This window comes from Halichoeres trimaculatus, unplaced genomic scaffold (genome assembly GCF_033239565.1).
Source record: "Halichoeres trimaculatus isolate MK-OKI-2021-1 unplaced genomic scaffold, fHalTri1.1 fHalTri1_scaffold_19, whole genome shotgun sequence".
NCBI lineage: Eukaryota > Metazoa > Chordata > Actinopteri > Labriformes > Labridae > Halichoeres > Halichoeres trimaculatus.
Genome location: NW_027437197.1, coordinates 11,728,930 through 11,755,717, shown reverse-complemented (window position 1 = coordinate 11,755,717; position 26,788 = coordinate 11,728,930). Strand labels below are relative to the sequence as shown.

At 39.2% G+C, this 26,788-nt stretch overlaps 1 protein-coding gene across 1 annotated transcript in view; it reads right to left on the bottom strand.

Moving 5' to 3' along the window:
* The window catches only part of tmem163a (transmembrane protein 163a), a 60,591-nt gene that overhangs the window by 32,839 nt on the left and 964 nt on the right, over positions 1-26,788 (bottom strand). The window contains exon 2 of the mRNA XM_074695065.1: positions 20,663-20,782. Within this exon, the coding sequence (XP_074551166.1) occupies positions 20,663-20,782 (120 nt within the window). The remainder of the gene's footprint in view (positions 1-20,662; positions 20,783-26,788) is intronic.

Below are 26,788 nucleotides of genomic sequence, written 5' to 3'. Positions count from 1 at the left end.
CAAATAATCACTCTTTAGTTGCTGAGATGGCCTATTCCATCTCCTGAGAATATTATCTTGCTTTACTTTTACCTGAAGCTTGACTTTCTTCAGCAGGTTAGTAACTGACTTTGTGTCTGTCTGCTGTTATTTGTAAACAGCTATTTGCAGCAAAATGGAGCTCCTTTTACACTTGAAATTGAGCTCTTGATACGACTCAGTTTGAATCAATGATGGGTCATAACCCAGTAAGACTAAGCAAACAGAAATGCTCTGCCCTTTTCTTTGCTGTGATGTTCTGCTACATAACCTGTTGGGGGCACATAAAGAGGTACAACCAGGTTAAAAGTGTTCATACTCTAAGTCCAGTGAACATCCCTACCTGATGTCTTTATTAGTAACCAAATAGGCGACCAAGAATCACCCCAAATATTACCTCTTATTTTCTGTTTGAAGCAATCACTCCTTTCCATTCAAACCAACTCAAAGAGCCCTCTTAAAGAAAATCTCATTATACTTCACATCCTACCTCGGATGGATTTCTTACATCCCTTTAATTTATGTATAGCTGAGGGGATCGAGCTGTTGATAATGGACTCATATTAAACTACTGGCTCTCCTGGCCTGATGCAGTGGAGGAACAACAAAAGATCAGGTCCTTTAACTCTGTGAGCTGCCAGCAGCTCGGTCCACCGTGATCGATGGTAAACTGATGCTTGCAATGGATCCATTAGCAGCTGGCCTGGGCTTCCTCATGCTGCAATTTGTTACCTGGGAATAGATACTTGAGATGGTGGCCTCAGGGAAAAAGGACTGGGAAAGCCTATTTTTTTTCCTTCTTAGTGCATGGTTGTTTTATTAAGCCCTGAATCTTTAGCTGATGAAACATGTAAATAGGAAAGGAAATGGCTACAAGCCTTCGTGGGAAATTAAAGAAAGCAAGAGAAAGAAAAGGGGTAACATAAGACTGGAAATGAAAATCATCAATCCTCATCCCATCAGCTAATCTCCACCTGCTTCTCTGTCTTTAGAAGACCAACATTGGATGAGTGGTGAAACCAACATCAGCATCACCGTTTCACTGTTGGTGCTAAAATCAGAGTAACACCTCAAAGAGAGCAAAGACAGAAGCAGATGTAGAGAGATGAAGGGTAAGCTGAGGGAGGGTGACAGGGAGGCCAAGTGGATAAAAATGTAAAATGACTGACAGCAGCTCGAGAGGGGTAGAAGTTAAAGTGTGTCAGAGTGAAAGCTAGTGCAAATCAAGACTGAGAGATAGCCTACTAATTTCATTACCCTTAACAGATGAATGGCTGTAAGATGGCTCAAATTTAAAACTAACAGCCATCTCCATTTACAGATTTACATTGTAATATCGTAATATCTGAAACAGAGTGTTTCAGCATGGTTAGTATTTTGTTTCAATAAATTTATAGAGAAAGGTGCAAACTTGGTATCAACAGGCCTTGCTTGTATGCATAAAAATACCATATGTTTGGAGAGCAAAAGCAGGAGGAAAGCAATTCATGCTAATAACATTCCAGCTTTCATCAACTGTAACCAGACCTAGAAAAGATCAGTCTCCACAAAAAGATAACTTTATGCTTGGACAGCTAACAGTTCGCTATTTTTTCTCTTGAGTGAAAATAAATTTATACATTTGCAAATTTAATTCTGTTGTGTCAAGGAAGGTAGTCAGTGTTTTGATTACGAGGCACCAGTAATAATTGAGATAACCTCGAGCTAAAGATCAAACATTTTGAAAGTTTTTTTTTTTTCACAAATCTGGATCAGGATATTTTGGCAACTTCAAGACTTTTTGATTGCAAATACATCTCAAGAAATTGGTTTCTTGTTTTTATACAGCTTAATTGATAACAAAGTGAAGCTTCTGTGTTATTTACTGTCTACCCCTAAACAGGCTCTGTATTTATTTTTTCACATGGCTATCAATTTGTAATGAAAGTATTCAAAATATCAAAATTTATTATAAATGGCTGTACAACCTGGTTGTGATGGAGAGGCTAAATGCTTTTCCGAACAAACTAATCCCAGGATCCACAGACTATTCTCTGAAGTTACTTTTCAGTCCGAGTGTCAGTTTTATCCACCACTGAATGATACTAACCTCCCATGAGCACCACACAAAGAGAAGTCTACCACCCACTCATGTTACATTTGTGTGAAAACAAACCCTCCTCTTCACTCAACCCATTCAAAGCTTTATCTTTTCTCCATTCTGTCAGACAGATGGTTAAAATACAGGGAGCCAGACTGTGACTCAGAAATATTCAACTGTGACAAAATAAAGGGCAGTGAATAGAAAAGCAGCAGCAGCTCCTGGTAATTATTTCACATGTGATTCTGATACGTTGCAAAATATATGACATTTGGATGACCTTCACTTCATGAATGATAAAAGGCCTCATTTCAAGTCATTGTATCATCTTTGAATCACAACCTGACAATAAGTGTTTTGTCTTGATCTGTCTCTATCCTAGGGACAACAGGCCGTGTTCAGGGTCATGTCAGGACAAAAGCACTCGAGACAGAGGACTAATTTGCACTCAATTTTCAGCCTTTGCTCTGCGAGACAGCCAAGGCTACTTGTCTTACGCTTGTGACAATGTGGCTAATAAAAAGATGATTCGAGCTGATGAATGAGAGAGGCTCATTCCTTTGTTCCTTTTTTCTTTGGTGATTTGTCTTTTTTTCATAACAGTGACTCAGATTTTATATAACCAAAGACACTGAATGATCATCTAGTAAAGTGTGTGTATCAACACAGAGATCTTGTATGACTGAGTTTGGGATCAGGATGACTGTTTGAGGTTGGCCAGCTGAAAGGAAAAACTTGTGATTCTCCATAAGTTTGTATGGTCTTACATGTTTCTCAAAGGATGATGGGATGCCTACTCTAAGAAGTGGTTCATGGATACAGGGTGCATTCACTCTTTACTGCCAAATAGCTCTCCAGATTTTCCTCGTGTAGACCCTCAGCTCACCTTTGTGTGCTGTGGAAACAAATCTATAAGAGCTCAGGTAATGTTTAAGCTTTCACTTGTCCCCATCTGCAGCTTAGTATCATTGACTGCTCAGCTGTAGCAATAAAGAGGTATACAGAAAATGCATTAGCAGCCTCTCACTCGGCACAAAAGCACACACTGTTGGATCACAGCCATCTCCTATTTCTATCTCAAAGCAGAAGCGGCATCTGTGCCAGCATCATTGGTAATGTTATTTATGAAGTGTGAGAATCAGGGCAGTGTGATAATTACAAACCTGTTCATACATGTGTGATCCAACTGTAAATGAAGATCTATATTTTTTTTTCCAATTTCTCTCTCCAGTGGGATAGCAAGTGACACAATATCTTTAAAATTGTTAATTTGTTGCACATTTGCATTGATAATTTGGACAACTTTATGATTTTTGCTGATATCACTAAGTCTAGAACATCATTCAGAAAGACTAGAACTCATCAATGTTTAGAGTTGCTGCTGAAATCCACATGCTGAGATATTGTAAGTAACTAGAAAAGCACTCAGAGAGTGCAGACCTCCACCAAGAATATTGTGATCATCACACAACATTTAAGTCCTACTTTAATGTTATACTCCTTTTCAGCAGACTGTCTGCTACAACTTGGTGTTAGTAGCAGGTTTAAAAGATATTTTTTTACCTGACAGTGTTGAAAATTATGATGACCCAGTACATATTTCATATTCCAGATCTTAGTATCCAGAATATTGCCAGGATCTGGATCATACTTCTACATCTGTCAGAAATTATTGTGACCTTGTCTTGTATTGTTTTGCAAAGCAGTCTGACCATTTATCATGGAGTTATATACATACATGATGAAAATGGCCCTATCACACAATGACAAAGAGTGCTTTACAAAATTCCTGGATCCAGACAGTGATCCAGATCAACTAAAAAATTTAACCACTTCTTCCTTATCCCATTTTGAACATTTCCTGAAAATTTCATCAAGATCTGAGAATAAGTCCGAGTTATGTTGTTCACAGACAAGCAAACTGACAAACTCTCCCAAAAACATAGCATTTCAAAAACATTTCATTACCTCCTCAGAGGAGGTAATGAAAACAATGTATTGTGTGTATAAAATCTGATTCACTCTGCAGTATTGAGTCAAAAGAATGCATGGGTCTGTCTTTTGTTCATTTCTGTTAGGATTTAAACATCTACGCTGAATTTCACTTTAGAGCATCTTCATTATAATACTAGCTGAGTATAATTCATACAACCTGCTTCTCAAAAATACCTGCAGTAAAAATTGTTTTTTGTGTTTTGAATTCACATATTCACAGTTGTATCAAATTATCTAACAAAGTGACACAACACAACAAAAATAACCGTCCTAATTATGATTAACAACAAGACCAGCAACAACAATTCTGAACCTTTGCACTGACTGAATAGTGGAGATGTTGCCAGCAATAAAAATAGAATGTGAAAACAGCAGGTTTGCACTGTTTAACACCTCACTATCACTTTTAGGAAGGAAAACAACAGCTCCTTGTGAGATGTGAGAAATAATGGGACCAATGTGCTGAAATAACAATAATAATAGGAAGGAAACTGCAGGATGGATGCCACCTAAGAGAGTAAGATAATGGCTCCTCTTTCAAAGCTCAGACAGGATAGAATTTGAAACACAGTAGATAAGTATGATATATGACGTTTCTGGAGCATCTTTCAAATACAAGTATTGACTGCTAAATAAGTGATAAAGTATGGTTAGCAGGTAGTTATAGGAAATAGAACCCAATGGAAAAAGATTAGTCCCAGTGATTTTCAGGCCAATTCATGGCAGTGTATCCCTATCTGCCTGTTTAGATTGACTTGATACATGCTGGTACTGAAGATTAATACATGCTTTCACATCAGTCTCCAAACTCCAGAAAATCAAAATTGAAAATAAAGTTGCTAGAGGGGTCTGAAAAGTCTCTAAATATGGAGACACAGTCGCCAAGTTGGCACCCCTTTTTCTGTCCGTCTCTCTCTTGTGAGCTGCACCACAGCGCCCCCACAGATCTGGAGCACTTCCATTTGAGGCTGAACTTGCAGCGTTTTACAGTTGTTTTCTGGTTGCATGTTTTTTGACTCAAGTTTCGTTTCGGTACTTGCTGCACGTTTGATGTTAATGCATTCGTTTTGTCTTCTTGGAGGGCGTTCATTTACTTTGCAGCATGATTCATGCATTTGCTTTGGATGTTTGCATTTGCTTTTAAATGTGCAGCATTCCTAAATATGATCCACATTATCATTATTAATGTCATTTCTGTCATTTCCATCATTTGAGTTGTAGCAGTTGTGGCAGTGCATTTGGCCTTGTCGGCCACCGTAATTTAGTCTTTTCAGCTTAATAGATTTCGAAGCTGGTGGTCATTCACAACCAAATCCTGGCTGTTTGAGCAGAGCCGCTCCTTCTTGGTTTTCCAAGCAAACGTGAGCATCTATGTAACTAATAAAGGCAGTGCTGTCTCTTTGGCATCTCTTTAGACACTTAGGAGGGGAATAGAAACCCAGAGAATACACAGCTAGGCCACTTGACACAGATAATTTGTAAAGACAGCTGATAACAATGTTTTCATCATCTTCCAGGAAAACAAACTTAACTTTATTTCCCTTAAGTACTTGTTTACTGGCTTTCCCTCTCATCAAATAAGGATTTATGTTGCACATGGATAACATTATCAATCATGTTAAACAGGAAACAGTTATTTCCCTTGTGACTGGCCCCAAACTTAAAATAATTTAATTGCAAGGCATCAGGTTCTCCATGACTCACAATATCCAAGAGACAGATTCAATTTAATGTACTGCTTGGAATATTTATGCCACTGTGGATGATTCACATCAATAGATCAATGGGTGATGATAACTTGCCTTTCCTCAACATTTATTGAAATCATGTGAGCGGTCTGTGGCTTCTCAGCTCTTCGACAACCCGTAGCTTTCTGACACAGATGAGCTTGATTCATCAAGTCTGGGAAGGTTCAATCAGGTGCCACAGAGCACAAATGATGTAATATTTGAATCACTGTGACTCTGGTGTCACCAGTTATGGGCTGCTCTGTTTAATCTTCAGGTTATTTATGCTTTATGTGGTTTAATGAAACATTAAGCAGGAGTGGTGAGAGGGAGATTATTAAAATGTTGTGATGAATATTAAGAGGAATGGCATTTTGTCTTTTTAAATGTCAGTATTCACATTGTTTAACTGCTGTTGTGTGCAACTTATACTGAATAATTACGTTGTTGAGCACTAGAACAATACTAGATAACTATATACAGAATTTCAATAAATAATTTTTGCACATGTTCATCATTCATTTTAATTTTAATTTATGCATTGACTTGCTTTTTTTTCCTTCCAGGTCTTTCATTCCTCAAAAGCACAAACAACCCTGAGGTTTTAAATATGACAGTCTGTTAACTGAAGACTTGATCATATGTGTAGTTGATTAAATGTTGCGGCCAAGAAAGGCACACAGTTCTTCAAAAAGCCCCGAGTCCCTGGTGAAAGTTCCTGCAGTTCACGGTGGCCGATGGGTGTCAGACGATTTGCAAGAGCTGCAAAAAATGCACAAGCTACAACACGAATGCAAGAGAGAAAATGGGAATGAAAAAGCCACAACGCAAATCCAAACACCATAACACGAATGCAAACGCTACAGCACAACGGAAGTTTAAAGAGGTTACTTATCCAAACAGACACAGAAAAGTTGTAAAAGTAAGTCAACGATAAGCTTCATCTTTGATAAATATAGCTTCATAAGGGTGTCACCGTGTGATATCCACCATAGCAGTTATTTTCTTTATTTATGTTAGCATTAGAGCTATATTTATCATAGCTTAAGTTATGAAAGAAAACAACCATTAACATATTTTCACAACTTTTCTGTGTCCGTTAGGAAAACTGTCCTCTTAACTTCCGTTGTGGCTGTACTTCCATTGTGTTGTGGTGTTTGCATTTGGGTTGCTGCTTTTTTCAAATCTGCTGACACCTATCAACCACCGGGTTTCATGCTTTTTCACCTCTGCTAATAGGAATCGTTTTGTGTGTGCAGCTGTTGTACATGTTTTTGTCACTGTGTGCATAGCATGCAACATGCAGCCTATAGATTTACAACTGAGCAGGCTTAAAATCAGCCAGTCAATCAGTGCACCTCCATCATGGTTGCATGGCGCATAACTTGATTCCAATCATCTAACTCTGACGCCACTGTTTGAAAAATCTGTGCTTGCGTGCTGGTGTGTTACATTCACAGGCATCATTCTCACCTCTGTGCATCTCGATTTGATTATGCAGATCAGTCTCCACAGAGCTCATTATTGCTCTGTGTGGGAAATGTGTTGTGGTCACAGCTGCAGGAAACCGGTTAAGAGAATTTGTTTTCCTTCCGAAACACAGCGCAGTCTGCTCTCCTCTTTTTCTTCACAGATGCCAAAGTCATTAAAGAAACACAGGGTACAGGTAAAAAAAAAATATATAATACATCACATGTGCAGGAAAACGCCCACACACATCCTTTTGCTGTCAATCTCTCACATCACTAACGCCCTCTCTTCTTCTGTCTGTATTCTCTCTGTGTGCTGAAAATGAATCCTAACTTGTGTAATGTCTGAATCAGCAGCTGATGATCAAGGTCAGAGCGTCATTCTGAATATATTCATGTTTTAAGTTTGATGTCGCTGTAGTGTGAGTATAACCTGTGAAAGAACACATCAAAAACCTTACATAAAGTCAAAATATTAGACCATTTATTCCTGGTTCTAATGACAAGGTTTAGTTGTATTGCAAAAGTAAAAAGAACTAGCTTTTGAAATGTTGCCTGACCTTGAAAAAAAGCAAATACTTTGTATCGATTTTGAAACTATCTGCTTCAAGCATCACTTGTGAAAGTAAAAATCATAACTCATAATAGTTAAAATCTCTAGATAAGCAGTTTGGTTTTATAATATCCCCTCTTAGCACTTTGCAGTACATCCATAACACTGAATGTGATCTGGTCTCAGGGCCAGTCGTTACCATTCAGCCTTTTCATTTTAACAAGGAAATGTGTGTGCAGTTTCTGCAGCATAGGAGAAATTGCTCTCAAGCTGAGGAGTCAAGGGAATTTGACAGATAGTGCTGCCGAATTACTGCATGCAAGATCTTTGAAGAGAGGCAGAGCGAGAGAAGGGAGGGTCCACAGCGGCTCAGGTGTGTTGCAGCACTCACTGCAGGACTAAAACTGTCATTAGTCAGACTCTGGAGAATCCATCTCACTAAAAACATACTGTGTTATGTCAGGATTACCTGTGTGGTCATGCATCTGTTCATTTGGTCCTATCATTACTCAGTGGACCTCATGTGGTGCAGACAGCTCAATCTGTAGCCGCGCCTCATTAGCCTGCTTGCTTCTTACAGGTCAAAGCAGTGAGCGGTGTTTGTTTCCAACCACACCTCAAAGAAGCAGCCTAAACACCTCACACTGGTCAGTTTAACACCATGGCTGTCTAGTTTTAGATAATGAAGCGTCAAAATTTCTCCTAATTACTGCTCTCTCTACTCCTGCCAGGGACTGCTGGGAGACTTGAGGCGTATCAAAGCTAATAAATTAAGTAGGTACACAGTAAACAAAGGGGGATTATTTTTATGGTGAGAACTGATGGCCTCAGAGGAAGAATTCTCAGCAGTAAACTTGAGTTTGTTTGGTGTAATTAAATAGTGAGGGCTGAGATCCCATGGGTGCAAGTGGTCAAATAAGATGTAAAAAGAAATCATGTGACATAAAAAATCACATTACAGATAAAGCTGCTTCAGAATTTTGAAGCCAAAACAGTGAACACTACATGCGACTGTGAATGAAAATGTGGCCGTCATGATCAGTGAAGTAGAGATGCTTCTGTTAACATGCATGCCAAGCACGGATGAGCTGGAAATGAGAGCATACACAGTACAGTTACACTTTGTTTACAGTTAATTTGTTTTTTGCTGTATTAAAAAAGAATGCATTGGCCTGTGCAGTGTCTGTACCTACCTGCATCATCTATAGGGTTTAGTTTAAAGTCTACCAGGCATTTATATGTACATATATTCTGTTTTATTATGCTGCAGGCACTGCCAACAAGACTCTTAGTGTAAAGCACTATATCTACTGGACTGCTGATGCTGCTGAATGTTGCTAATGTACAAAAAATGCTAGACCTCAGGCGCAGAGACTACGGGTGGTTGAAGTGCTGCAGTATTTACTAAAATCAAGCACCATTTTACTGTATGGTTTTACTTTTATGCATCCATAAGGAACGCATGTATTCATTTTCTTTAAATCTCTGGTCTGTCATAATAATACTTCCTGCAGAGTGATGCAACTTGCAGCATGTCAGAGATTTGCAAGCCGAGATGTGCTTAGGTGAGGTTGGGACCAGGGATGCTACTGATTACAAATTTTGTGGTGTACTTTGGACCCCGCATCAAGAATCATGGTTTGTAAAAAAGTAGACTGGCCACGTATTAACATCATTTTTATGAAGCCATTCTCTGACCGCATTCAAGCAATGCTCCTCAAGCTTCCTGATTATAGTATTCACCAAAAGTCTGATTCTACAAAGATAAGAACTTGAGGGTCTTACAATAAGTTATTACCCTTGCTTGGAAAATAAATGATTTAAAATAAATAAATAGAAAAATAAAACGGCTGAACCACTTGTTGAATATTTTCTGATATGCAATGTATGCTGGCAGACCACTAAATAGACAACAGGCCTTAAAATCTAACTACTGAGAGATATGAAGTGAAAAGACCACTCCAATGTGCGCTGACCAAGCAGCAAGTCTTGGTTGAAATGTGAAGCCTGTGCAGGCTAAAAGTCAGCTTCTTTACCTCATCCTGGCCAAAACTCTGTATCAGATGTATGGTGGAGCCAAGTCATGCGCTAAAGGGCCCTTCTGACAGAGCTGCAGGACTGATGCCCCATCCTTTTCACTAAACAATTCAAAGATCCCTCAGGTTGTAACAGCCGATAGCAGAACAGATTTTTGTGTTGACTACAAGCAGACACTTGGGGCTGTGGAAAGTTCAATAACCTGTGTTGGTGTTTGTTCTGTTTTCACACACCAACTGTGATCTATTGTATCTCTAGTCAATATTCTAATCCAACAGAGCTGCAGAGAAAGTTCAATTACAGCTGCGTAATAACTCTGTGGAAATGTTCCCACTACTCTTTGTTCATTTTTCTATTCTTTTTCATTACATAGATTCTTTTTCTAACACTTTGTAGTTTTTAGAGCTCATCTTACCTATTACTTGAATCATGAATATGAACAGGGAATGTTCTCTCATATAAACAGCTCAGTATGAGTCCATTATCCACTTATATTTACATAATTACGTTCGGTGACTATTTCCTCAATTCTCATTACTATAAAATCTGAAAGTTTGATGTTATCGTATGAGCACACTTGCCACTCAACATCCTCAACTTTGACTGGCATCCAGCTGACTTAACTTAAGTATAACATAATTCAGTTAGTGTTAAATGCAACATCATCCTTTCTTTCGCTGGACTTGTCTCTGTGCAGGGGTGGGGGTTGGGGTGGGGGGTGGGGGGGTAAATAAAGTTGAAAAATGCTTCAAATGACAAAGCCTTCAGTCACCGGAGCGTCTCATCTGTGTGGGAAGTTCATTCGGTTCATAAGAAGGAGACTGGAACTTAAACTCACATACTACTCAGATTCACAAATCCTGCCACTAAAGACCGTCAGCTTTTCACAAAGAATCCTCTGTCGTGCCTTACATTCTGTGACTGCAACATAAAGCAACACATAAAACTGTGCAATCAGAAGTTTTTGCTACAGCAGAAAAAAAGCTGTTTCACAATGCATATACTGTCTCACAAGTGACTAGTTTCCCAACCTCCAACTTTTCAGATTGTCCTAACAGCGTCATCACTTGAACTGAGCTCATCGGCACATGACCCAGGACAACCTCTTGACCTATTTTACACATTCCTGCTATTACAAAGCCCAACACAGGATGGTAAAAGGGATTATGGGTGAATTTTCCCCTGCCATAGAAGTTCTGAAATCTGTAACTTGCCAACTGCAAATTCATTCTTATCTTTTTTTCCCCTAAATTTACACAATATTTGGGATGTTGATGTATGTTTTATATATATATATAAAAAACATGAACAGTGTACTATTAAAGACACTTTACACCCTTACTTTTCAGCCCTACCCAGGATGTCAAATGATGATTTTTCCATTGAAGGAAAAAAAAAAGTTCAAACTTTTAGTATCATGGCTTGAATGGCTATAGCCCTGGTAAACACGCCATCAAAATCAGAAGATGTAAATACTTACATGTTGATATCCCAACTCTTTAGCCTGTTAAGACCTCATTAACCATTTACCTATTCATTTACAAAATATGCTAACTTAAATGTCTTTGTCCTCAGTTTATCTCATGAATAAATTATCCTGATGATTCATGCCTCAAAATAGCTGGTGATACCACTGCCTTACCCCTGCCTCATATTGGTACACTGGTCGAGGAGGCACAAAATACTTTCCAAAATCAAAAATATTTACAATCACACATTTTATCTATTATTTTAAACAAAATCAGGGGTTAAACTGAAAAGAAAATATGGAAACAGAAATCTACATTTCTTTGTTGCCAAAGCCCCCCAAGTGGCAGCAGATTCGTTTAAGAAACATATTGAAACATGCAGGCTGGTAGTTTAAGCTTCCAAGGCAGGGGGGTTGCTTGTCTCTGGCACCACTATTCATGGACAGGCTGCATAGTTTGAGAACCCATGTTCTACGCACTTTTGTTGTCTACTATACAATTGCTGACAAATTTGTACTTCAAGCATGTCAAAAAAAAGGAAACAAAAGAAAGAAATGTTGTTATTTCCCCTGGGACTGAAAGCTGGTTTGACAGATGAGGTATGCTGCAGCAGCCAAGCTTTAAGTGACAGCATTAGGGAGCTTACAACACCTCCATCCTTGTTACAAAATGACCCTTTGAAAGAGAGATCAGGTCTTATCTGATACTCAGAATAAGCCCATAATTACAAAAATGATACAGATCCAAAAACCATATTAAATCAGACACTGAAAGCACAAACAGAATGAATAACCCCAATGTATTTATGGTAATGAGAACTGAGGAGGGGAAAACAAAAGAGAGCAAAAGTGCTAAAAGCAGCCTAGAATACTAGCAGAGAAACAACGGGAAGTAAATGATTTTCATTTCAAAGTTTAACACCACAGGCTGTAGTCTAGCACTTTTCCCTGCTGGCAACCTGGTATTTACCAGTGAAAAATAGACCGTGCAGGGAAGGAAAGGAAAACAAATGAATAAATGATTGTGTTTTCTATTTTGAGACAGACAGTAGGTGGGGGCCAGGGTGGGTTTGGACCTCTAAGTGAGGTGGAGGAAACAGAAAATGGAGAGCGGAAGCTAAAAAAAATGGAGGTTTGGTTTTAAAGCGGTTGGGGGTATAAAGAGAAAAGAAGGATAGAATCGGAGCAAAAGACGAAGGGGGAGGTGGATGCCGGTGTGAGTTTGTTGCTGCCTGAAAATGATGAATGGCCTGCAGATACCACTGTACAGCTGAATGCAAACATCTCTATTGTGTACACTCCGCCTTCTGTGATCCATCATTTGTTTTCCGCCTGGGCTGTGTTATTCTTACAGATCCAGCGAACGAGAAAGTGGAAGCAGCAGGAGTCAGCAAATGCATCACTAATGACCATAGAAGAAAGCTTGTATTAATATGGCACTTTATCAAAGAGCTAAAGAAGCACAGCATAATGGATTATCATTCTCTGACCCATTACCGCCTGTCTTAGTTACAGAGGTTTTTATTAACAGACTGATATACACATCAGAGGAAAACGAGATGCGAAACAGGGAAACAAGATTTGTTTTATACTCTCAAGGTTAGTTTTCACACGTGGACAGCAGTGGTGCAGTGCTGTTGCCTCACTGAGGGCTCACAGCTCTGGTTTGAATCTCGCCTCGCCTATGTTTGGGTTCCTACAGGATACTCTGGCTTCTTGCCACAGTCCAACATAATTTAAGTGTGAGAGTGTCCGTTTGCAAGTCTGTGTGTTCACCCTGTGTCAGAATAGCAGCCTGTACAGAGTACTTCTCTCTTCTTGCTCAATGACCGTTTCTACTCATTCAACATTTTCTACTCATTACACATTTATATTAAATGTATGTTGACCGTAATGAGTAGAAGTCTCAAAATTTACTGATAACTACTGCCATGCTCCTGTAAAAACATTTTCAATTGGCGGTCAGAGAAATAAACTCATGATTTGCCCAACTATTAGAAAACGTAAGTGTCACTGTTAAAGGTTTCATATTATGCAAAAATCCCTTTATTAAGTCTTTTAGTGAAATTTGTGGGTCTTTGGCTTTCCCCCCAGCCCACAAAATGTGATATTTAATGACAAAACCTGTACTCAGTAGTGCTTGTGAATGTAAAATCCTGACCTAAAACGAGATGTTTGGATTCTGGGGATTTGCCAACGTCAGCTCGTGGCGCCGCGCTCAGTGACGCGGAGGAGCGGGGGGGTATAAGCGGTGGCTCATTTACAAATGAAGGTCACGCCCACTAAATCAAACCGTTCTGATCAGAGGGGCTATGAGAGCCTGGAAACAATGCTGCTGTTCTTGATTTATTGGCTTTGTGGACCAAAACATGATACTACCATTTCATGAAGAAATCAATGATACATATTAAACTGCAGAAAAGGAGCAAAATGTGGGACCTTTAATTTTATACCATGAATTAGGGAAGTTGGATACCAATTTTTTCAGACTGGTACCAGTATGAGTACTCCCTCTTGAGTACTCACCGATACCACTAGTACCTCCGATCCATAAAATTTTAATTAACAATGACAGATGATTCTGAACAAAGACAGCATTCCCTGCCATTAAGTCCAAAATAAAAATAAACAACTCTCTCTGAGTTTCCAATTTGTTTGTAATATAACAATCTGCTCCTCAAGTTTCATCACCTTCATAATATAGATAAAAGAACAAATAACATGGAGTATTCTTTGCACAAATGGGAGCAGGCCAAAAACCAATACTATGGTTGTAATTTCTGTACCTAAGGCAGCAATGAACTTAAGGCAGACATGACTGTATTGAAAATAACTACATGGGCTCAAAATAACATCAAAATGCAAAGATAAAAAGCATAAACTTGATCCAGTATGCCAGTGATTTCTATGGATCGAGACAAATTGAGATGAGCTTGGGCAGAGTGGGAAGGTTTCCTGTGATCTGCGAAATGAAAATGTAACACTCTTATAGGAAGGACCATCCAGATTACTTGTCGTTGTCATTGGAGATTGTGTGGAGACGCTTAAGTGAATATTACATACACATTAAATGTTGTACTTTGGATTGCAGAAATGCTTTTAATTGAAAATACAATTTTGTAACCTGACTAAGCTACACTTGAACCATGTCCTTATTTGGATGACAACGACCCAGGTTTCGACTGTGAGCTTTAAACTGGTAATTCCACTGGTCCAACAAGGGCTCAATTGTGTCCTTCTTAGCACAAAATATGTCAAATATTCAGGTTTATGCAAAAGAAAGGCTACCTTTACTTCACTTTGTGGCTCAACTTATTCTGTCTACAGCGTCAAAGTCATGGCACTGAGACATATAAGATATGGTTTATTTATAACTACATAGGCTTGCCTTTTACTTTATGTATCTGGGTTAAATCTGTTTAATTACAGCTCTACAGCAGAGACAGAAAGAAGAAGAGAACAAACAGGAAACAGAGAGGAAGAGAGAAAAGAAAGGGGTTGAGCAGCTGGATGGGGATTGAGGTCCTTGCCAAAAGAGTTGTTCTGTTTCTTCATTTTTAGTCCTACTGTGTCTTTCTCTCCCATCTATCACTGACCTTATTTCCATCTCAGTTTACCCTGTCTCTATTGTTGTACTGTTACTTTCATTATATATGACTGTGGCAAGAAGCCACAGAAGGAACAAATGGCCTCTTCCACAGCTAAAATTTCTCAAAGTACTGCAGGGAAAGAGGGTCTCAGTCCATTGCTACGTGTATTTAAATTGGGCAATATGTGCATACATTTTGGAGCAAATTGGACTCTTTCAGTGCAAATGAACCTAACTCGAAAAACAGTCCAGTCCACAAATATCAGCATAAATAGCAATTACCGTGGTCTCTTCGGAGTTGGTTGTAACTGAAGTGCTTTTAGGACCTCTTACCCCACACTTTTACTTATCATGACACCGTTTTCTCCTTTTGTTGTATAAAGAATAAAAAAAATCATATACAGTCTCTGTTTATTATTTTTGCATTTATATATCTAGAGTTAACACATTTCTTTCAAATGTATGAAAAAAAATCTTTCCTTGATACTCCAGACTGCAGCAAAAGTGTTATTTTATCTGGATAACCTGCACTGACAGGCTTGCTTTAGGGAGATAGTCGTATCACGAGACAGTAAAAGTAGAAGCACATCTGTCAGTCAGGACTTCCCAATAAACCAGGATAAAAAGCTGCCTTCCACTCCAGGCTCATTTTCTTGTTGTGGAAGTGAACTCAGGGATGTGGGAGGGAAGACGTGAAAAAAAGAATCAGAAACAACCAGCATTCAGGTGTTTTCTCAGCCTGAGTATCAACAGTACAATGGCTTGCAAGACAGATAGCAGCTACAACTTGAGCACAATTTATGTTGCTGTCTCTGACTACAATCTAATCTTTGAAAATGTGTCCCCCTGTCTTTCTCCTTTTTTGTTTCTATTCTGCACTTACAATAAGTTATCTTATATCAGACTGTTGCCACTCACTCTTAGTTTTTCCTGTCCCCTCCTGTCCCATTTTCTCCAACTTGATTTTAGACTTCCTCCCCTACCCTACTGTTCCTCCCTCCTGTTCCTCCCGCTGTTACTCTTCTCTAGCCCAAGCTTCCCTTGCTCAAACATTAAATAGTTGTTGGCAGTGCTGGTGATTGATCGTGCAGCAGCCATTAGTCCACAGGCCAGCTCTTATTGCCCGCTCCAAGAGGGCCTGTGAGGCAATCTGAGAATCATCCTTGTTGCTTGGTCTGTTCCCCTGTCTGAATATGGATCAGCTTTCCTGTGGTCGCTAAGCAAGCACAATACAAATGCATCACAGGATGCAAACCAGAGATCCTCTAATACCTGAAAATGGAAGGATATCTATTCAGGTACTTACACACACAATGGGTGAGAATTCGAAAAGAAACATGGAGGGAGGATAACAGTATTTCCCTCAGAGACAGCTAAAAGATAGGGTTTTATTTTCTATAGTTACAATGCTGGGCTTCCGTAACAAATTTTCCAGCTGCAACATTTTCATTCTGTTTGTTGCAGAAATCCCTGAAGCTGGTTGTAATTTCCTTAAAATAGGCTTTCTAAAAATTAGCAAAAGGTCCAATGAGCTCTACAAATGACTTGTCGTAAAGATAAGGTCATCAGAATACCCTGACTAGTTCATGACATCTTGGAGGGACAGGCCCCAAAAACCAAGGTCTGCCCAAAGTGCTGCCTCAACAGGCCCCTAAGGGGCTGGCCAATCAGAAGGAAGAGGGTTGTGGAGCAGGGAGCCTTAAAGAAATGGCATCTAGAACAAAGCATTAGAAAGAGGCTGAAATAATAGTTGATTCGATGAGACATGCATGATGAGGTTTTCTCTCACATCATTTTTGTTAATTATCTTTATAAAAGGTATGAAAAAATTAGGATTATGTCAAAATACACAAAGCTAGTAACATCAGCAATGCACTTTTCTCCTCTGCCCAATTCTCCACTGAGCACTCTGGCTTTTTTCAGTATTGCACGTATACTTGAAAATGTGGAAATAGAAGATTACAAGAAGTATTACCTAAAAATTGCCAGTATTACAAAAAATAAAAATTTGAGACTGGCTGGACTGCATTTTATTAAAAAACTGTATCAATGGCCAACAGCATAGACATTGTCTTGGGACACGTCTGTTGTCCCAGACACTTATTTGCATAAAACAACAGAAATAAACATACGTGGGCGGCTGGTAGTGTCTGCTGCTGAATCACATCCGATTTTTTTTTCTTTTAGCAAGGCAGAGAATCAAGAAAATATCTGTCTTTGTGTGTCTTTCTCAAGTGATGAATATTTAAAATATGAGTTAAAGCTCTATTTATCCTATCAACTTGGAAAAGTACAATCCATGTCTTGGTTTCTGTGTGCTTAGGTCCACCTGCTCGGACTTCTCCGCCTCTGATGTGTCTGATAATATGTACAGGTCTTGTACCAGTTTCGCAGGTGAGAATCAAGCCAGAAGAGCACAAAGGCAGCTTCTAAAAGCGGGATTTGAGCTAATGCAGACGGCCACTTCTGACCCAGACATTCAAGAGCTCTCACAAAAGAGCGTAGAGCGGAAAAGAATCAGACTTGTACCCTTTTCGTGCTAAATGTTAAATACTGCTTAGGTCAGAGAAAGGTACAGACACAGGAAATACGATAAATAAGTACAGAAAAGATAAAAGAGGACATGGGAATGAGTATGGTGGGAGAGCACATAAAGAGGAGGTAAAGAAAGTAAAGGGTAAGGGAAGAAGCTGACCGGACATTAGAGATAAAACATGGAGGATAAAGAGAGCTGCTGGAGAGAAACTAGGGCACAGACGGAAGGAAACGGCACGCTGGTGTTCTTTCAAGTTGAGCCATCACAGCCACCCCATCCTCTGCACTGCCTGCCAGGATTCATTCTGCCTCGTCCCCTGGTATCATCCCATCATTCCAGGCCTTACTCCACACCTCCATACCCATCTGTCTTTCACTCTCTGGGCTCCCTCTGCACTCTTTCACTCACAGGCAGATGACAGAAGCTATGCATTCATTCATTATTCTCCATATTACCACAAACCATTACAAGCTATAGTCAGAACTAACCTGCAACTTTCATTGCCTTCAGTTTTCATTCCTATCATGTGTTTGAGTCTTATTGGAAGTGGCCACTCTTGAAAAATCCCAAAGATGTACACACTTGCTCACACACAGAGAGGGTGGACCTCAATTTTTACACTTAGTATTCTATTTCTAATTGATTTCCTACACTGTTTTTCCTAAAGGGCTTATAATAAGAATCAACAAGTGTCGTACACAAACAAAAGGTTATGTATCCCCTAAAGGCTTCACTTATTTTCCCTGTTTGTATCACAATTTCACCGCAAACTTGGGGGCCTTGTAAAAAACAAAAATGGGTTTGATTATTCCAAAACAAACAATTTTAAAAGCTCCAAGGGCAGTTTTTGGCAGGGGCCATTCAAAGAAACAACTGAAAAATGAAACAAACAAACAAAAAAAAAATCACCTAAAGGACTGGAGGTTTATTTATTGATTTTTTTTTAAAAGAAGATTGTTGATTTGGAGTTGTGCTTTTCTTTAAAAATGATCTTGGTTGTGATATTCACTGCAGCTCAGTTTTGGAACTCTACCAACATAGAGCACATTGCTAAATGTCCCTTATGCCTATCTGGCAAATACCAAGCAGTGTGCATTCATTGATTTTTTTTGTCAAGCTAAAACCCGATGATAGTAAAACAAAACAATCAAAAAAACAAACAAACAAAACTAAACTAAATATTAGAAGAACTAAGATGACTTTGAATGAGAGTAAGAAAACTTAATCTTTCCCTTAAAGAGAGGATATCTGGGGGGTTCATACGGTCTCTGGTACCCCATAATAGCTGTACACAGTTTACATTAAAACAAAAAGTCTATTTTCATCACACTGGTGTTTTAGTAAACTCCCATTTCATCCTCCTTCTTAAACCCTTTTAGCTGCCGTCTCTTTAACAGTCCTCGTTCCACAAACCCCTCTCCCTTTTGATTGGCCAGCCCTTTAGAGGCCTGGGTAGAACTATGGGCAGACCTTGGTATTTGAGACTCAACCCTCTTACATTTAATAAACCAAGTAGAAGATCCTTATGAGATAACCTGCTTTCATTCATAAAATATGGGTAAGCTTGATTACCTCTATAAGACAAAAATGATTTCCTAATGTGGTTCAGTAATGATTATAAATACAGCCAGTGACCTTCCTTCCTATTAAAAGAAGTGTGATGTTTTACTCTGAATCTTGTCCACATTAATTCCTCCGCTTTATATTTCACTTCCTTTCTTTTGAATTAAGTGTGAGTCTTTTAGTGCGTTTCTTTAAGTGTGAGTCCATCTAGTTGCGTCACGTCAGCTTGTTTGTGTTCAGTCAGCATACATTGTGACTTAATGCTTCTGCTTATACAGGATGACAAAGCAACATCCTGTGTTGCAGCCATAATGGAGACGTGAATGTTGGTCATCCTCTATATCATAAGACAACAAACTGCTGAAACCTTTGCTGCATCAAGGGGATCACTGAGGAAATATGTATGAAGTAAAAATAAATCAAAATATCATCAACCACAGATGGACTAGAAAAAAAGTACACCACTTCTTGTCTTTAGTTCAGAGATTCAGCCTTCAGACAAGACATTACGGTAGGCATATTCTACAAAGAGTGAATGTCTTAACACAACAAGGATCCAATCACTAAATACCCTTTTTTTTTAAAAAAAAAAAGTTATTTTTATTAAATGTATTCAGTTGGGTTTGTGTGCTAACTTTATCATTTGTCCAGGACAGAAATATGATAATCTGGTTGATGATGCAATCATCCATTTTATAACCATTCTTTAACTAGGATTATTAGTCATGATCCAAAAGGAAACCTGGCTCCAACCTTAAATAATTGTATAATACCTTGCATTTTATAACTCTTTACGGGTTAATAACGTATCATTTATTTTGAGTTTCTCCAACAAACTCAACACTAATTCCTCAACTTGAGCATGGAGAGCTTCTTGGTTTAACGCTGTGCAATGAGCCTATAATCGAATATTCTGTATACAAAGTTTGAAAGTTCAGCAAATCCTGAGAACAATACCACTTTTTCTCTGTGAAAGCATCTGAAGGTTTCAGCTTTGACTAATAATTTGCTGTGAATCATTCATTTGCTTTTCTCAGAGAGAGACGACCTTCATCAGATTAATGCCAGTAAAAGGCTTATCGTGCTACGTGCCTTCATACTGCTCGTACAAATATGAAATAAGATTATATTAAATTGATTTTCAGTTTGAGACACATCACATGGGCAATTATTGAATATATCTTTACTGAATGAAATGACATCTTTAGGAGACTAAAATGAGGGGCTGGGACCTTCATACACTTTAAAAACATCCAACCTTATTTAACTGTTAGCTATGGATCAACTTGCGCTGTAAGGTGTCATGTATCGAGTGAAGTAAACATGTTTCACATGCTGCTTTAAAAGTCACATTAACACTATAATTCAGGACTGGCCTTCTGTTTATGGATAACAAAAATCTCATATAACAAACTTTCTTCACCAAAAGAACAAAACTCAGTCTCTTTGTTTCTATTCCAATGCCACATTTTACACAAAACTGACAACATCACAGGCGTTTGGATGACATTATCCCCCCTGAGTCAGCAGAGAAATTGGAAACAAACTGCCACACAGCCTGGTCGCCACTGCATGGCAACCCATATCAATGTTATTATATTAATAGATAAGTGTTTTTATCTCTTACTGAAAGCTGCGACAGCCAGTATGAGTGTGACCACAATGGAGACCCAGGACACCCAGAGAGCCTTCTTCCTGTAACTCTGAGCCTCGTGAGGTTTCAGGCGCATGCTGCTTTCAAGAAGACCTGCAAGGAGACATATAAACTCTGTTAGAGGGACAGTACTTTCATTCTTGAGTTTTGCAACGTTCTTATGACATAGTTTATCTTGTGATCTTGTAAGACAGTTAGTGGGAGCATCAGAGGTCATGTGACCTTTTCTAACTCTTTGATTTAAACAAAACTTATCCTAGAGTCCTACAACTTTTGCTTAAACCATTCAAAATCCCTTCAAAACTCGGAAACATTCAGGTTAGGATGAAAAGTAAATGTTGACCTGGCTTTTTCCCACAGGAGGTCAGAGGTCATGGTCTTCCTCATAAGTTCTGCATGAGCTGATTTTTTCACACCAGCTCCATTTGACTACAAAAGGCCCAAAGGACCACTTTGGGTGCTTCTATTTCTGCTTCGACCATTATTAGATTTGTTTCTTCAACCAACTGAGCATATTTCATTTACATAATTCTCTACAGCCTCCAAAGGGAGCCCTGAACTATTAGATGTTTATACTCAGTGGCTCAAAAGACTGTGTGATGCCTAGGGGACCCTTGTAATAATCCAGGTTACAGCTCAGTGTTGGAGCATAGCTTAGGGACAGTGTGTCTGCTTCAGCTGTCTTTACTGGCCGTGACCTTCACAGGCTTAAACAAAACTCAGAGCACAGACACAGTACACTGGTATCACTGCAGCAGGCTGAGATTATACATCTGCATCTTTCCTGAGCTTACGTATCACAGAGATATGCAAGTTTGCCAATTAAAAGTATGACATGTTTGCCAAATATGTTACCTAAAATCTTTAATCTGAGAACCAGAAAAGTCTACCCTCACCTCAACTGCTATTTAAGGTCCACATCCCTTGCTTTGTTATACAATTAGCATACATTTCCTAAATGCTCACATTCTCGTTTTTCGTAGAGAAGTTTTTGCCTGGAGTCACAGACAAAACAGCCCGGAGCTCTTCCATTGTTATGTGGTGAAGCTCTGCAGATTCATGCAATATTTATAACCCCAAACCTCACCACCCAGTAGAGCTGTGAATGCTATCTGTTGTCATTCTATCCAGGCATTTTATAATCTGTCGCCTTTAAAATGTCCTGACTGAGACACTGAAATTGTCCTTTCCTGACTGAGTAATGTGCTACAATAACAGAAAGACAATTTTAACTAACAAATGGAGAAACAAGAAAATGTTAACTTTTAAACTCTTTGAAAGATACAGAAAGAATAGTTTTTTGTTTCACTTCACTACTTGTTTTACTTTATCTTTACTCACATTCTGTCTCTTTCCAGGTCACTTCACTCCTGTCTGCTCCTTCTCACACCTGCTTGATTCTTCTTTTTCTTCTTTTGGTTTAATGGCAATGGGCAACCAACTGAAAGGCGCATTACCGCCACCTTTTGGACTGGAGTGTGGAGCAGGATCACCTGCTTGATTTCATCAGCTCCTCCCCTTTATGCTCCACCTGTGGCTTGTTAGCAGTCACTGCCCTGTGTATTTAAACCCCAGTCTCTTTATGTTCTGTGCCAGATCGTCTTCTACTCCTGTGCCAGAGCCTTCTATCTTACCTTGGTTCCTTGTGTGACTTATGTGTTTTTTGACCCCAGCCTGTTTCTTCATTTTCCCCTTCTGTCTAGTGTTTGGATGCTTCTGCTTGTTTTTGGCCTTCCTGGTTTTGGACAGTTTCTGGCTGACTTTGTCCACTGCCGGCTCCCTGTGGATACCTCTGCCTGTTTGCTGTTATATACAGACATGACTTGTTTCCTGCACTCAGTCTCTGTTGGGTGTTTGGGTTCACTTACCTGGTTCCTGACAATATGGTGTATGCTTTTGTTTTGCACAGTTATAAAAATATGTATTTGTTTTTATGTCAGTTAGAATGGGATATCAATTAGGTAAACAATTTGTTTAAGTGTCCAAATGCAAAAAGCTTCAGTGGTTAGACAGTTTTAAGCAGATGATGCACAAACACTTGAAATTGCTTTAAAGATCAATATTTTACATGAAAGGGAAAGTAGGGCTGGTTTACTTGTGGGGCATAAGTCATACAGAGTGGACTTCAAAGTTTTTCACAAGTTTTTTTGAATTCACCTTACTCTTGGAATGAAATGGTTCTTTAACAGGTTCAATTGCATTTGATATTGAAGAATTTGCCCTGTTCCTAAAGCTGCATTGGCAGCAATGACATCTAAAAATCATGTGACATCTGACCCAAATTTTGTAGTCAACCTCCTGACAGTGAACTAGAGGAACTTCAATTTTTTTGAGAAACAGTGTAATGTGACCTACAGGCACAGAACCCCCAGGGTAAAAGTTTGCGTCACAGTGAGGCATCCCCACTTTTGTAAGCATGTGTGGTGTGTTTGTGTGGTCATGTGTGCTCTGTTGTAACAGTGCTCCCATGAGAGGGAGACATGCCAGAAACAACAGCTGAGAGAGCCACATTTGTGCCAAATCAAACAATTTAAGGGTTAACGTAGAACTATACAGGGTTAATATTTCACTTTCATGGACTTAAAGAACAGGATTGTAACAGAGTGGTAGACATCAAAGCACCAGGGACTAAGGCTATCCTGACTTTTGATCCTTGGGGTTAAATCCTTTCCTAACTTTTGGGCTTTTTTCCAAGTACTAGTTAGGATCCAGAAGTTCCTACAATATTCCCTTTCTTGTCAGCTGAATGAAACAGAGAACTGGTTCACATGACTTGAAAAGCGCCCTTTTGCAAGAAAAGGCAGCTTCTTTTTCTGGAGAGTCTCTTGTTGTGAAAATTGTCATAAGAGTATTTTTATCCTAACTCTTTCAAGTCTCAAAAATATATTCTACACACTGATATGCCAACTTTATTTGAGTTTCTTTCCGTCCTCTTGCACTGTGTGCCTGCATCTTCACCCTCTATGCATCATGACGTTGACTTCTGCTGTTTGTCTGGAGTGGGTGTGGACAGAATGAGATAACACAGACAGGGCATCCACAGGGGAAATGGTGCTGTTACTAGGACATGATCCCTCACCAGCCTCCCACCAGCAAACACTGCCAACAGCTTTTGACTGACTGCCAGAGTTTGCACTTCGAGCCGTGTAATACTTCACTTGACTTTCGTTTAATTCCGGCAGCTTCTAGCTATAACTGTCAGAAACTACTTTGTATCCAAACCCGCACATTCACTGGAGCCTCATCTGTAAATTATTACACTTTTTGTCAAGTCAAATATACAAGCCCTGCAGCCGACATCTGTGCTACAATATGGGAGGCAAAGAGTTTGTATGTAATCACTAAAGAAATCTGCCAAGTACAATAAGCAGCTTGTAGATTTACCAAGAAAATCTCTTTGAGGAGTTAACTTGACGTCTTTGGTGTGTATTTAGCAGCCTTGGCTTCACAATTTATTACGTCCAGTGTCATTTTTCGTCTGAATTCTTAAAACGGGATCAATTTGTTGACACAGAGAAGAAAACACCACAAATAGAAACTTTTAACACTGTGGCATGTACACAGAGCAGAAACTGATTCAACCCTTGACCCAACAATCTAGCTAATGTGAAATCTCTTCATCTGGATGGAACTGATTTCTCAGTGGTCAGACTGTCAAAGAAAATCAAGTCTTGTGCTTACATGGAATAAAAAATCATCTGAAAGGGTGGACAAAAACAATCAGTTTACAAGTAACATGATGAATGAAGTCACCCTATGCAGCTAGGGGGCTATTCAGGGGATGCAACCCCACCTCCACCCCCAAATGAAGGGCCACAAAAATCACAGAGGGCTTTTGTCTTTACAGTGGTGAGACTTCAAACCATCTAGTTTGTTAATTTTTCAAATAAAATAAGTAAAGGATGCTGTACAGTGAAAAAGAAGTGCAGCTGATGGGAATCCTGATAGAGTGAGCAAGACCCTACAAGTCAGGTCCATACTTCTACATACCCAACGCCAAAGGTCTGAGTAGCACTTTTTCCGATGCAGAAGCCTACGCACTTAACTTTTAAACAAGATATGATATCTCAAAAAGAGAGTTATGGGGAAGAAGTTTTTTCTAAAGGGTGTAAAAGTAAATACACCATAGCTCTTGTTGCCATTGTCCCTGGTTTGACTCCCTGATCAGACTATTTGGTGTGTGTCTTCCTCTGCTCTCTGTTCTCTGCATTTTCTACCTTTCCCAGCTGTCTTGTTTTTTAAAAGTATGTCACACACCTTATGCCAACCCAAGAAAAAGGCTGTATCCTTGGTGGGCCACCCCAGTTAAAAAATCTGTGTGCACCCCTGTATGTGGCTGTGTCCTTGTGAGAGTGTGAGAAAATGCCGACTCATGTTGATGAGCCTCAATGTCTTTTTGTCTAAATTCAAACCTACAATGAGTGGAAGGTCAAATAAGGTTTAAGGCTGTTAGATTTACTGACTGAGAAGGCAAATTTAAAAGGAAAATCACATTATCCATGATAACAGAAGCTCATATTGTTGGGTGTATAATTGTTGACATTTGTCCTGATTGCACAATGCACCTCCTCTTACCTCTGCCTTGACATGCTATTTTAACACATTTTCTACTTTCTATGGGTCTTAGTATAGTTTGCTGCCTAGAAATGATCAATCTACTTAGAAGTATAACCACAAACCAACTCTTCCCTTTGAATCTACAAGTATTTTACAAGGAACTCTTGAAACTATTACAGCTGGTTTAAGTGACCGGCATGTGTGCCTGTTTGTGTGTGTAGCAGAGGGGGAAGTTAGACAGCATGCTTAAACCACTTTGCTCACATGATCCCTGGCTGAGGAATCAGACAGGGAGGCATGTGCTCAACATCTCCTCATGCATCTCTTTGAAGCACATGCACAGGGTTACACGAGGGAGTTTATGTCTTTCTGTTTTCTTTCTCCTCGCCTGTCACAGTTTTTCGGTTTAGTTTTGCAGTTATTAACATCTGCCTTAGGTAATACGATACACTTAACCTGACTATTTGTGGAAAAAAGAAAAAGAAAGAAACAGAAAACACAGAATTCAAGGCTGGAGTTTAGATACCTTGCCTTTTTTACCTTTACCTTTCTTTCTGAAATACTATAACTATACAATAATGTCTTAACATCCTCCTAACAGATAGCCAGATAAACAGAAACTCAAGATAAGCTGCATCATAAGATTGCAGCACTTTCCAAACAGCAGTGCCACCGACTTTTATGCAAATAAGAGAGAGAGAGAGATGGAGAAAGCTGAGGAGAGAGGCAGACGAGGGGGCTGTGAATGTGTGAAATTTAGTGTGCTACAGTATGTGTCTATGTGGGTGTCTGTGTTTATTTTAAGATCACTACTTTTATATCTTTCATCTGTTGCCATGACCTCACCTGAAATAACGAGCAATAACAATTAAAGGTGCATTTCATAATTTTCAGAAATAGATCCCTATGTATTATGACTATTTTTAAACGTGATAAGTGCTTCGTTTTTCTGCCTTTGGTTGCAAAACGACCTTTAAGTCCCCCAATTTGGGAACCTGAGGGTTTACAGGGTTAAAGCTTTTCATATCAAGACATGTATTTTTCCCCCTGACCTGTGTCTGACAGCCATGTAAGAAGAAAACATGAGACATATCCGAAAAGCTGACAAGTAGCAGTTTTCAGCATCCATCATCTAATTATTCCTATAAGTCATGTATTTGGGGAGGTGGTTTACTCAAGCTTGTCCAAACAAGCCAAATCTGATCAATATAGCTATTACAACACTGTGACTAGACTTACCAATACAGTTTTCTGTAATGACTCAAAGGCAACCTATTTAATGTGAGTACCACTGGGTCACAGTTGGGCTAACCCGATGTCTCTATTAATTTTGTCTGGTAAGCTTACATGTGTGTTAAATCCATGGAGTGCCAAAACAGATTTAGGCTAGACCATTATAACAGAGGCCCTCTTGTTATGTGGAATTTATTGCCTCACTGGTTTTCTAAATTTTTGCATAAATTATGACTCGGATTTGTTGGTAGAAATTCCCACACTCGTTTGTTTGACCACACACATGTGCAGAAGTACGGGTCAGTGAGG